We start from the raw sequence: 14,564 nt of genomic DNA on the forward strand, positions 1-14,564 counted from the left end.
ATGAGTTTGGTTTATTGGCTTGTAAACCTGTTGCTTCTCCACTTGAGTCTAATGTTAAATTAACAATGAACCTTCTGAATCTGATCCTTTACTTAAAAACATAACCGAATTTCAAAGTTAATTGGAATGTTGATTTACTTAACTACTACAAGAGCTGATATATCTTATTCGGTACCTTGTTTAAGTAGGGATATGCATGCTCCTTTACAATCACATCTAAAATTTGCTTTAAAAATTTTGAGATATCTTAAAGCATCACCAGGTAAAGGTATTATAATCACTAAATCGAAAAGTAAAGTCCTGTGTGCTTATGTACATGCTTTATGTACATGCTGACTGGGGAAGGTGTTTGTCTATAAGAAGGTCAGTTTCTGGATTTTGAGTTTTCTTTTGCGGATCACTTATATCTTGGAAAAGTAAACAACGGTCTACTATTTCAAGATGATCCACATAGTCTGAATACAGGGCTATGGCCACTGTTACTTGTGAAATTCTTTGGATTGTTAACATTTTTGTCAGATTTGGGTCTGAAAAATTTGCTACCAGTTAAGTTATATTGTGACAATAGGTCTGCTATTGTAATTGCTGCTAATACTGTTTTTCATGAACGTACTAAACATTTTGAGATAGATTTACATTTGGTTATGGAAAAATGTATATCTGGAGCAATTAAAATTGTTGACATTGAGTCTTCAAACCAAATAGCATCTATTTTTACTAAGGGATTGTGTATTAATCAACACAATTTCTTGTGTAACAAATTAAAACTTAAAGATCTTTTCTAAAAATCAGATTGAGGAGAGATGTTATGATATACATGTGTATTACAATCTAATTATGGATAAATTGGTTTGAAACAATTACTTATTTCTGGGTTGAGGATGTTTTGCAAATATTGCTGTGTAGATCAAGAGTGGTGTAGTAGTGTAGCAGTTGATATGTTGGTGAATGTGTTGCAGTTGTTGCAGGCTTGATTTATGTGGCTAAAGTAGAAGAATTTGAAGTTCATAAATGCTAATTAGAAGATTTGTGGCGGTAGTCTTATTTCCTTAAGGGTGCTAAGTGCAAATAGCATATAATTTATTGAATACAAAATAATCCTACCTAATTATTTTATACACAACCACACATTTATCTTTTTCATCTTTCAGATTCTCTCTCGTCCTATTTTAGGATTTTCTATATTCTCTTGATTTGTTCATCATCTTGGTAACTAATCTTAGGTTTTATTGTATATTCTTCATTCATAGTTTGTAGTTAATAGTAGTGGTGATTTTTGTACGATCTGTTGAACTGTTCGACCGTGTATTTTGTGGTTGATTAATCAGGTAGTTATGGTTTTGTTTAATCCAGTGATGTTTTGTGATTAGATCTTCACATTCTATCAGGTGTAGACAATGTACGGGTCGTAACTTGCTTTTCACGGTTTCACTATATTTTCTTCGTGATGATCAAAGTCTTGTTATTCTGGCCAGTGTCTTCGTAACTTCACAATCTACAAAGCAAATAGATACTAATTATAATTTGCAAATAACCATTTTTTTATTTTTTGTAAGTTAATTTTATAAGAAATTATATTAATGAATTTCTATTATAGTATAAATAAACTTTTCAAATTTTTTGACATTTTAGACCATTTGTTATGCCCTATTGTTGTGTCACAACAATGACAACACTCCCCTATGGTATTGTTGTGAACTTTGGTGTTGTGGTGTGGTGGAAAAAACTACGATGACCACAATGAAATGCAACCAATCACCTTTTTTATGTTTTTTTAATTATAATATTAATTAATTAACCCAATACCAATTAGGTATATTTTATCCACAATATTACAACATTACAACAATGCATTTATCATACGGTTTTTCATCTCACAACAATGTCACATCAGGGAGAGAGAGAGAAAAAAAAAAATACTTCCACAATATCACAACAATAGAGAATGGTCTTACATGTAGGAAAACGCTGTGAGTGTTGAGTGTTTTCTCAAAAAGTCGAAAGACAAAGAATCAACGTAGGTGTACGGCCTAAATTTTTTGTCTTCTAGTATCTGTATAAATCATACGGGTAAATAATACTGTAAGTCTGTAAATCACAGGCGTTTCACGCATAATAATACAAGCTTTTAGGACTGTATGACTGATGATGGAACTAAATCAATGATATGGCAAGTCGTTCAATTCACGGATTCACAAGACGATGTTTAGCTTCAATTTTTAAACCCAATTTCAGATATTTCTCTGCCAGGTACTCCATCCTTACAATTTCACAGTTAACCCGTCAATAACCCATATAAACTACATTACTCTCACACTAATCCTCCAAATTCATTATATTCTTTACTTGTTTCAGGCTAATTTCAAATCAAGAACCTCTTTTCCATTCAGGCATTTCATCAAACACTTTGTGGGCATCTAAAAACTTGAACATTTTTCGGTATTATGGGTCACCACCATCAAATCCATCAACAGTTCGTTGTATTATATCTGATGGTAAACCTAAATTTGAGATACATGAAATTGATCCACCGAAAAAGTACAAGTGGCTGACGAAAAAACGGTTGAAGTTGCAAAGAAAGAAAGAAAAGCAAAAGAGGAAATTTGCTAATAAGAAAGACCCTCGTAGACTTGCTGTTAAAGGATCAAAAAGCAAAAGCAAGTTTGCAAATGCTGAGGAACGAATCACGTATAAGCTCGAAAAGGTTTGTATTGTAATACTTCAATTATGTTGACATTTTTTCCCTTCAGTTTATTGAAAATGTATGGTATGAAGCTTGTGCATTCTATAAGGAAGATATATGTTGATATGATATTAGGAATGTACGTATAATTTGGCTATGATCGGAAAAGTTAGCCTGAAGCTGGAATTTTAAAGTTGAAAGTTGGAGCTTTTATTTGTATATAGATTTATTCGGCAAAGCATTAACACGATAGTATAGAATGACACAGGAATGAAATAGATCTAAATGCTAAATACACTTTATAAGAATTTGTTGGTTTATATCTACTTCATGAACTCAAACTAAGTAGCTTTAGCTTTTAAAGCTTATTTTTTCAAAAGCTCTTATAGCTTTTGTGTACCAAACTTTGTATCAAAGAGAGAACTCGTATAAATACATCAGCTAAATCTGCTCTATACACTTTATTTGAAAGGAAAGATAATATAGATTCTAACATCGGCATAAGTTCTTTATGTAATTCCCATAAAAGTCACAAAAAGTAGAGTGGATGTCGAATTTGGCACGCAGTTCATATGACCTTAAAAGTTAAACCGACATCTTTCAAGTTCAAAGGTTGAAAAGTTCCTAGGTAACAGACTAACAGCTTTTAGTAACAGAAGTTTCTTGTAATATATCATGCTACATCAGTTTCTATATGAGTCCCTCAAGTATAAGATATTGGACATATGTATCCTCTTTTTTATACAGTCTACCATGATTGTGCTTCAAAATTTATACTCCGTCATATATGTTTTAAAGTTTAGGAATTAATGAGAGTCAATACTCAATTTATCCTTTACAGAAGTTGAGGTAGGAAGGATGTAATAATCATATTTATGCTTTAGAGGTTTTATTTAAGATACTAATTTTACATTTTTGATAACTCAAATATTGACAAAATAAGCAAGAGATTTGTGTGTGGTTCTAGATTTTTATAATTTGCTCCAATATTGTTGATCCATAGTTATAACAATGATTCTTGAGTCAAATGTCTGTGCTATATTCAGGCGAAAATTAAGGAAGCTTTACTCGTTGAAAAGCTCAAGCGTTATGAAGTTTCAAAACTGCAGGGACCAATGTTGAAACCGGTTGAAATTACAGGTGAAGAAAGATTTTACATGAAAAAAATGGCCCAGAAAGGGTCCAATTATGTACCAGTTGGAAGAAGAGGTGTATTTGGAGGTGTTATTCTTAATATGCATATGCATTGGAAAAAACATGAAACGGTTAAGGTTTATTGTAAGCCTTGTAAACCTGGTCAAATACAAGATTATGCTAACGAAATTGCAAGATTAAGTGGTGGGGTCCCGATTCAGATTATTGGAGACGATACGATTGTTTTTTATCGGGGAAAGGATTATGTGCAGCCGGAGGTTATGAGTCCGATTGATACATTGTCTAAGAAAAAGGTGAGTATCCTTTCCTTGTATGTTTTTAAATTAATTATAAAGTTTATAAGTATAATTATGTTCTCATATTCTTGTTATTTTTCTGTAGTTGATCTTTAGCTTTTTTTTTAAGAAATGCAATCAAGGTTGTAAAAATCTCTATCGGGGATTAATCCTTCAAAACGAGGGATCAGTCGCTCAAACGGATTTTACTTTTTTACACGTAAATTGTAAATAATAAATTTTTCAAATATATGTGTTACTGTAATATAGAAGAGAATCATAACCAGAAAAAAATTGTATAGAAGTTATAGACCAATAATAGACTCAAAACCCTAATTTAAGTTATAGTTTTTTGTTGAGTCGCCCAAAAACGTCTTAGAAGTCGGTCAACGCTAAAAAAAGTCAGGTCAAAGTCGGGATGAGTCAGTCAAAGTCAAAGTTAGGTAAAACAGTTTTATATTTTGTGCCATATATCTATGTTTGAAATATTTATGTTTTCTTTTGATATATTTATATGTGTAATGTATATGTTTAATTATTTATTACTAAAATCAACATTGGTCAACGTGCGTCTCGTCTGACTCGTCCCCGACTCGTGACTTTGACAACCTTGCATATTACTAAAAGATGAATATATACAATATTGATACAATATATTCCTTGTAACATTTATGCTCTTCTGCAATATCTCAAACGTCTGTTATGATAGACTAGTAATGCACCTAAGATGTATTCCTAATGTGAACATAATATGCAACAGTTATATATCAGGTCCAAACATCTGATTATCTTTTGATTAATCTATCATTGTTCATCTGAACTTGTACTCATTTGAATAATTTGAAATAGTTCTTAACAAATGAAATTATTATTTTTATATGTTGTGTTTTTCTTGGTTTGTTCTTGCAGGCACTAGAAAAGTCAAAATATGAGCAGTCGCTCGAGACTGTAAGACACTTCATTGCTATTTCTGAGAAGGAACTTGAATTATATCATAGGCACATTGCACTTTATGGTGACTCTGCTAATCATAACCCACACACTATAACCAGTGGTACTAGAAATGGCACGCGTGACAAGAGAAAAGTTGTAGCAATTGATGGTGGTAGTGATGATGATGGTAATGATGATGATGATGATGATGGTGGTGATGATGTTGATGATGATAATGATGATGATGGTGGTGGTGATGATGATAATAACATGTCCCTTGGTGACATGAACTGCACAGATGAATGCACAGATGAATCTGGTACTGAGGTGGATTCTTGCGATGAAGAAATTCAAGAAACATAATGTGAATTTGTGACCATTGAAGTCTTAATCTTTAGCCAATCCAAACTGGTTAATATTCTATTATTAAGTTGGAAGTTTGTATTTAATGTGTAAAAACTTAAAATACACCTTTTTTTTCTTTCTTGGAGGCAAGTGAACCATCTTTGAAGAAGGCATTTGGAGTTTTTGTATTCCACCTTTTGAAGTATGCAACCATGGTGCTAATTTGGGTCATCCATTTGTCGAATTAATTTGATCGGGGATTTATTAATGCAGTTACAATTAATGAATTAGATTGGACTAAATGTTTTGATTTCGATGCGATGAATATAAATCTACATACTATAACTAACCCATCTAATATTCAACCTTCGATGTAATGAGCCACTAGTCATTAATCTTAATTTCAACCATCTTAAACACAAAACTGCAGCTAAATTTTACATCATATAGTTAGAATATATTTAGTACTATGGTCTTTGTAACGGCTAATGTCATGTGTGGATGACATCTTGTTCTTTTTGTTGCTCGTATTCGATCAAATGACACCTGTTATCAAATGAGAGATCTTTTATTTGTATATGACCCTAGACAACGAAAGTATAAAAGTGACAGTGGAGTACGTTGCTAAAATGTGTTTGAAAAGATGGGTTTTGTTTGTGTTGTCATCAAAGTATTACAAGCTGATAATTATATCTTTTTCAATCATCTAATTGATATTGATACCTTCAAACTTTACTCAAAATTTGTCTACTTTTCCTGATTCCCTGCGTATTTAACATTGCCACTTGCACATGTTAATGTCATTTTGGTCCTCAAAAATATAGATACCATTGGGATCATGACAAATTTTTTGATAAAATATCGTTCTGATGATGAAAAGAGTTCTCCTAAAGTTTGTTAAATTGGACATTAGCCATAGATTTTTCTATTGTAGAATGGGATTGATACTCTGTATTTTGTTATGTAGTTGTAAAATTGGTTTTACATATTCGTTTAAAACTAGTTTTTTAACCCTCTTTTCGCGCCGGGGTTCGGTTTCCAATGTATTACATTGCGCTTATTTTGCAAAATTATTTCGTGGCTAACGATGATGTCGTTGACGCGCAACTCGAGTCGAACGAAAAGGTATAACCCGTCAAAGATTTAGATGTTATCGTAAATTAACAATATACGTGTATTTCCGCGTTTCGCTATGGAGTTGTTGACTTTCTAAAATTTAACGCAATTAACTCGTTAGCACTAGGGGGGACTGTTAAATCCTTATTTTATTTAATAAACTCCACCCAAATTTTTAACGGTGCATATATTCTCGCTTGACGCGGGTTATATTTTTTCGACGCCACCGTTCAATTCGAAATAATCTTACGAACCCAACGCAACTAACTATACGCAAAACATACATTTTTCAAAAAACAGCCCATTATGTATACTAGGTACTAACCTGGTTTATATTTATATCTAATATTTTTTATTATTAGTAATAAATAAATTATAAATTTATATATCATTTTTTTTAATTCTTCAAAACGGAACACAAGAAATCCACATTCTTATCCATTGCTTTTTTAATTTTACCAATTAATAAATGAGAGAATATCATATATCCCCCTCCTAAACACTGAAATTACAAATTTCCCAACTAAACATCTTAATATCATATATCCCCAATCTAAGAGTTTAATCTCTCAAATTTGCCCTATTTCTAATTTAATTATAATTAACACACTTGAAAACTATATTTTAAATTCAGTTACCATTATACTTTTCTCTCTGCACCTTTTTTTTTTTTTTTTTTTTAAAATCCTTTGGTGTGACATCAATCGCTACTCTCGTTTGCAAATGTTATACTTGCATTTAAAGAATATGATTTTGGCATTTTATAAACGAGATTGCAGAATTCCATGGAGCTTTTGGCATTTTATAAAAAGGATTGCGTATTTCCATATACGGAGTAGTTAATAATTTATTTTTTAGAATTAGATTTATAAGTGTTTACAGGATGATTAGATAGAATCAGCATGGGTATTCTGTTTATTGTTAATCTCAGTTATTTATTATTCAGAGTTTGGATTATAAGTATGTTCATGCTGATTAGATCGAGTCCCTATGCATATTCAGTTGATTGTTTATGTACGAAATCGTTCTATTTTTTTTTTTTTTTTTACTTGTGGTTTGTTAATTAAAAAGGAAAAGTGTAGACATCGTAAGAAGCTTATTATTTAAACATTTAAGTGTATTAATTACTCTATATATCTAAATGATATACAGCAAATGAAAAGTAGCCTCCATAGTTTCACAAACACTCCTCAAACTTTTAATATTTTCACAATTCAATCCCTCTCTTTATAACACTTAACTTTACATCTTTTACAAACTTACCACATAGTTTTCACATTTTATACTTTAACCATTACGCTTTTCATTCATTATGAATCTATCCCATAATTTTTAGTAACTAACAGCTATTAATTATTATTATTATTATTATTATTATTATTATTATTATTATTATTATTATTATTTTATTTTATTTTATTATTATATACCTATATCTAAAAGGCAAAGGCCAAATGAATAGTACTATTCCTTTTTTCACTTTTCGCAAACTTAACCCCCAACTTTTATTAAAATACAAATCGCACCCCACTTTACACTCTTATTAAAATACAAATCGCACCCCCACTTTATACGACTTTATACGTATATTTTTTTTCCAAATTTCACAAACTTAACCCCCTAACTTTTATTAAAATACAAATCGAACCCCCACTTTACTAAATTTTTTTTTTTTTTACTAATACTCAATTTTCACAAACTTAACCCCCTAACTTTTATTAAAATAGAAATCGAACTCCCACTTTATACGTATATTTTTTTTAAATTTCACAAACTTAACCCCCTAACTTTTATTTAAATACAAATCGAACCCCCACTTTACTAACTTTTTTTTTAAATAAAACCCGAACGCTAAAAGAGGCAACTTTCACAAAAGGAACAACCCTTCAATGTTAGATGTCGAAAAAAATTCTTTTTACAAAATAGATCAAGACTTTTTTTTTAACTCGCATTCAAAACGGAGCCCCCGGCGCGAAGCGAGGGCTCCACATCTAGTTATTATCTAAATGATATAAGCAAATGAATAGTAGCCTCAATAGTTTCACAAACACTCCTCAAACTTTTAATATTTTCACAATTCAATCCCTCTCTTTATAACACTTAACTTTACATCTTTTACAAACTTACCACATAGTTTTCACATTTTATACTTTAACTATTACGCTTTTCATTCATTATGAATCTATCCCATAATTTTTAGTAACTAACAGCTATTCATTATTATTATTATTATTATTATTATTATTATTACTAAATCAACCACATAATTTTTCACTTTATTATTGTTTAACTTTTTTCTTATTATAAATTAACTACGTAACTCATTTTATATATATATATATATATATATATATATATATATATATATATATATATATATATATATATATATATATATATATATATATATTATTCTCTACATCTCTAAAAGACAAAGGCTTTATGAATAGTTCTTCCCCATGCTTTAATCGTTTATACGTCGTGCAAAAAAGTTGTACCCACAATGACACCACACTAAACATTGAGAATCACTATAAACTTTAGGGGCCAAATGTAAATTCCAATGGTAAAAAATGTAAACTCCGTAGGGGTCTAAAGTTAAAGTTCAAGGCCAAATCATAACTTTTTTATTTTCCATAAAACTCCCCAACAAATCCACCTAAATTTTTAACCGCCTTTAAATTTTCGTACGATTTGAGATAGGTTTAACCAACATAACCGTTAAACACGAAATAATTTTACGAACCAAACACAACAAATTATATCTGAAACGGAGTCCCGATGCGGAGCGAGGCTCCTCCACTAGTTATGATTAAATTAGAAAATGGGTAAATTGAGAGATTTAAATTTTAAGTTAGGGATATATGATATTAAAAGTTTTAATTGGAGAAATATGTAATTTTAATCTTTAAGAAGGGGATATATGATATTAACTCATACTACGTAATAAATAAATCGTGTCTGAGTCATCACAGAATAACTTGCTACATCTAAATTGCAATATTTACTATTTCCAAATAACTTAAAAAACTTGGTCCAACATAAAGAAATATGTTACCTCTAAAATAAGTTACCTCTAATTTGACATAAGAAAATTTTCTACAACCAAGAACGTAACCTATTATGTTATATGAAAATAATGCAATTTTCAAGCTTTATTTCATAAATCAAGACGGTGTCAGTGGAGTTCGGTTTCTCTATCGCTTCACATAGGAGTTTGTTTAAGTCGCTGACCAAGGGTTGCGAACGTTCTGTTTGTACAATAACCGGCGATTAGTATTGATATGAGGACATGCAAGTCACAGAGATTGAGATTGGGTGATTATGGTTTTGGTTATATTCGCTGGCGATTCCCCGAAGGTTACAGTCAGAGGACTGTTTTACGCCACCGAAGCAAATGGTATAACATGATTGTGTTATTATGTGTGTATGGATTGAATGTGGAATGTTTCATGCATTCTATACCATTTATAAGAGGGATGGAACGGCTTTCCATACCAGTTCGCTAGTTCCCAATGATTTTGGATCACTAGTTGACTTTCCCTTTTGGTAAACCTGCAGAGGAAAGTGAGCTTGTCCCTTTCCTTTGTGGTACATGCATGCACCGAGCTAGGAATAGTTTCGCTAGCCTTGACTTTGTAATTGACCGAGGTTTTATGGGCTCTAAGCTCACTGTTGTTGCTCTGATTTCATGACCTCGTTCACTGTAGCTGAAGTTTCCTTTGTTCCATATATTGTAGCCATATCCTCCGAAGCAAACTTTGAAGCTGATAAACGGGCCGGAGGTGGGGTACACTATCAAGCCCCCCAGTTTAATTTTACGAAGCGTTAATATCGGCATATGAGCTTCGTTAAGTTAAACTTAGTAATAATTACTTTTGCTGCATTGATTTGACAATTAACTGCGCCGTTTAATACTCTTGTCCCCAAAATTACCTTTTTACCCTTAATGAGAGAATCTTGTCTGTTTTGGAGTTAAGGGTACGATCGTCCAATGGTTTGCGGTTATCGAGGGTACCCTGCAGTTTGATTTGACAGCCACCCTTCTCTTTTCCTTAAGGTTTTAACCCTTCATCTTCTCCCTCTCATTTGTGCTTAATTTCCATTCAAACTTTACTTTTCTAGAAATCTTTCTTCTTCGCATACTAAGGTACTCTCAGTTTCTTCTTACGTTTTTCTTTTTTGTTTATTTTTACCATGTCTAAACGTGGTATTAAGGCCTCTTTTAGCGATATTAATCCTTCCTTGCTGTCGTATCTGATTGAAATGCTTGGTTTGAAATCTAGCGATATCATTATTCCGGCTAGCGATAAGCACATCTTGAATCCTCCTAAGGGTTACATTGGCGTGTATACCCAATTGTTTACCGAGTGTAACGTTAGGGTTCCTTTTTCTTCTTTCCTTCTCAGTGTTTTAGACTACTTTAAAGTGAATATTTCTGTTTTTCATCCCTTGGCTGTGAAAAAGGTTATGGCTTTTGAGGTAATGTGTAGGGCTTATGGCGGTGAACCTTCTGTTGATCTTTTTCGCCGCTTCTTTCGTACTGGTGATACTGGTGATTGGGTTACTGTTCAAAAACGAAAGAGTATGAGAGGTGCTCCTGCTCCTGTTTATTGCTCCGCTTCTCAATTTCCTGACGTTCGTAATTGGAAGTGTTCTTTCATTTTCTGAAAAAATCATTTTTGTGTCCGAAGGATTATCCTTTCATTTCTGATCCTGAGAGGGCGTTTGTTCCTAAAGAATACAAGGATCCTATCACTTTTATTCCTGAAGATGATGCTTTGTTTAGGAGGATTTGTAACCATCCCATCATACCTTCTACTTACCCAGATGCTATACTTTTTAAGTTAGGGATGGCACCTGAATGGGAGGAGGGTACTGTTGTAGAGACCCGTCCTAATCCATCCGGACGAAGTCCATATCGATTATAAATGATTCACGACAGTTGATTACATCGCGAGGTACTTGACCTCTATATGATACATTTTACAAACATTGCATCCGTTTTTTGAAAAGACAATCTTTCATTAAAACGAAAGTTGACGGCATGCATACCATTTTATGATATATCTAACTATAATTGATTTAAAAATAATCTTGATGATCTCAACGACTCGAATGCAACGTCTTTTGAAATATGTCATTAATGACCCCAAGTAATATCTTTAAAATGAGCAATTACACAGCGGAAGATTTCTTTCGTACCTGAGAATAAACATGCTTTCAAGTGTCAACCAAAAGGTTGGTGAGTTCATTAGTTTAACATAAATAATCATTTCCATCATTTTAATAGACCACAAGATTTCATTTTCAGTTCTCATAAATATACGTCCCATATATAGAGACAAAAATAATCATTCATATGGATTGAACACCTAGCAACCGACATTCACAATATGCATATAAGAATATCCTCATCATTCCGAGATCCTCCTTCGGACATGATATAAATTCGAAGTACTAAAGCATCCGGTACTTTGGATGGGGCTTGTTGGGCCCGATAGATCTATCTTTAGGATTCGCGTCAATTAGGGGGTTTGTTCCCTAATTCTTAGATTACCAGACTTAATAAAAAGGAGCATATTCGATTTCGATAATTCAACCATATAATGGAATTTCGATTACTTGTGTCTATTTCGTAAAACATTTATAAAAATTGCGCATGTATTCTCAGCCCAAAAATATAAAGGGTAAAAAGGAAAATGAAACTCACCTAATGTATTTTGTAGTAAAAATACATATGACTATATTGAACAATGCAGGGTTGGCCTCGGATTCACGAACCTATATCATTTATATATATATTAACACATATAATGGTAATCGAATAATTTATGTATTATAAGTGTATTAATTGTTACTTTAGTTATGTTTTTCATTAATAACCTAATTAGTTACATTTATTAATATTTATTGTAAAAAGTATTAATATAGTTACGTTATATGTAGTAATTATGATTTTATATAACTAATAGTTATTCGATAAAATAATATTGATAATAGTAGATAAAAGGTGTTTCATTTTATAATAATAATAATAATAATAATAATAATAATAATAATAATAATAATAATAATAATAATAATAATAATAATAATAATAATAATAATAATAATAATAATAATAATAATAATAATAATAATGATAAAAATGATACTTTTAATAATAATGATAGAAAAAATGATAATTTAAATAATACCTTGAATAATATTAATAATAATAATAATAATAATAATAATAATAATAATAATAATAATAACTTTACTGAAATGATAATTTTTAATATTTTTAGTAATAAAAATAATAATAACATAACAATATTAGTAATAATAATAACTATAATGTCTATAATAATAATACTCTTATTAATAATGATGTTAATAATGATTTTACTAATAATAATACTTCTAATAATAATATTAGTGATAATATCTTATTTAGATCATGACTTAATTATAGTTTTACTCATTTTCATATTTGTATTCATAATTTATATGTATATATAATTATAATCCTTACAATAACTCTTATCATAATACTAATAATAATAATATTTAATAATAATACTTATAACACCAATAATAACACAATTAATAATAATCTTAATACTACAATAGTAAAATTAATAGAAATAATAATAATAACAATAAACAATAATAAAAAAAATGTGATAATGAGAGTTATACCCTCCTAAACGTCATCGATCATAATCGTCATTCATCATAACCATCTTCCATGATCATCACGATCTTCATTATCGTCATCATCATACTTAATTCATAATCATAAAAAAATAATATTAATAATAGTTATGATAAAATAATAATAATAATAATAATAATAATAATAATAATAATAGTAAAAGATATACCATTATCATTATCATTTTCAAGTTTCATTATCATTATCATCACATCTCGACATCATCATCATCATATCTCGGCATCATCATCATCATCATATCTCGGCATCATCATCATCATCATATCTCGGCATCATCATCATCATCTTTATATGTCGGCATCATCATCATCTTTATATCTCGACATCATCATCATCATAAATCAATCATCATATTCATCATTATGGTTTTGTGATCGTGCAAACAGAAACAAACATAAAAAAAAAAGTTGTCGGAGATGAGTTCTCATCTCATCATCAATATCATTGTTTCATAATCATCTTTTCTTCGATTTCCATCATCATCTTCAATACTACATGAATCATAATCACAAATATTCTTGTCATTCATCGTCGATGGTTTCGTTTCATCATCTTGGTTCTCCGGTAATCGTTATTAACATCACAGACATCATCATCTTCCTCGTAACATCCATACAGTATCATCATCATCATTAACACATCATTTCATCATCTATATCCTCATCATCGCTATCATCATCTTAATTCATCATTCACGATCATCATCTTACACCGTTATCATCATTCATCATCGGAATAATCCTCCTCGCCATCATGATCATCATCATCCTTTATTACTCATCTTCATCGTGAACCCTATCGTTACCATAATCACTATTCATCTTCTTCAAGATCAAGAACCGAAAGAAAAAGAAAAAAAAGTAAAGAAGAAAGAAAGCAATAACAGCAGCGGTTATGATAGGAACAGAATTGGAATTATGATGAGGGTGGATTGAGGTGAACCGAAAACATAACCAAATAAATAGAAAAAAATTACGGTTTCAATGGGTTTGGGTTTTTCGGCGATTGATGGCGGTTTACGGAGGTGAGGGTGACGGTATGGTGGTGGTGTTCTGGTGGCAGCGAGTCTGGTGGCGGCGAGTCTCTCTTCTTCCTCTCTTACCGAATACATATACATATATTACATATATATAGATATATATATATTATGTATTATATATAATATTTAATATTAATAATAATAATAATAATTAAAAAATAAAACATTAACAATTGAATGATTGAAAACACAATACAGTACGCACAAGGGTTTTCTTCTGCCGACAGTTGATCGAGGATAGGTATATCGTGTCCATTGCTAAACAGTTAACGCATAAAAGTGTTCTTAAAAATC

General features: G+C 30.9%; 1 protein-coding gene across 1 annotated transcript; it reads left to right on the forward strand.

The window, feature by feature from the left end:
* Positions 1 to 2,161: 2,161 nt before the first annotated feature.
* Positions 2,162 to 5,409, forward strand: LOC139875054 (uncharacterized; the record flags this gene model as incomplete). The annotated part of the gene is made up of 4 exons (XM_071862428.1): positions 2,162 to 2,250; positions 2,356 to 2,704; positions 3,730 to 4,131; positions 5,023 to 5,409. Coding segments are annotated over 4 exons (1,227 nt in total), but the record flags the coding sequence as incomplete, so codon positions are not given.
* Between the last annotated feature and the right edge of the window lie 9,155 nt (positions 5,410 to 14,564).

This window comes from Rutidosis leptorrhynchoides, chromosome 11 (genome assembly GCF_046630445.1).
Source record: "Rutidosis leptorrhynchoides isolate AG116_Rl617_1_P2 chromosome 11, CSIRO_AGI_Rlap_v1, whole genome shotgun sequence".
Taxonomy (NCBI): Eukaryota; Viridiplantae; Streptophyta; class Magnoliopsida; order Asterales; family Asteraceae; genus Rutidosis; species Rutidosis leptorrhynchoides.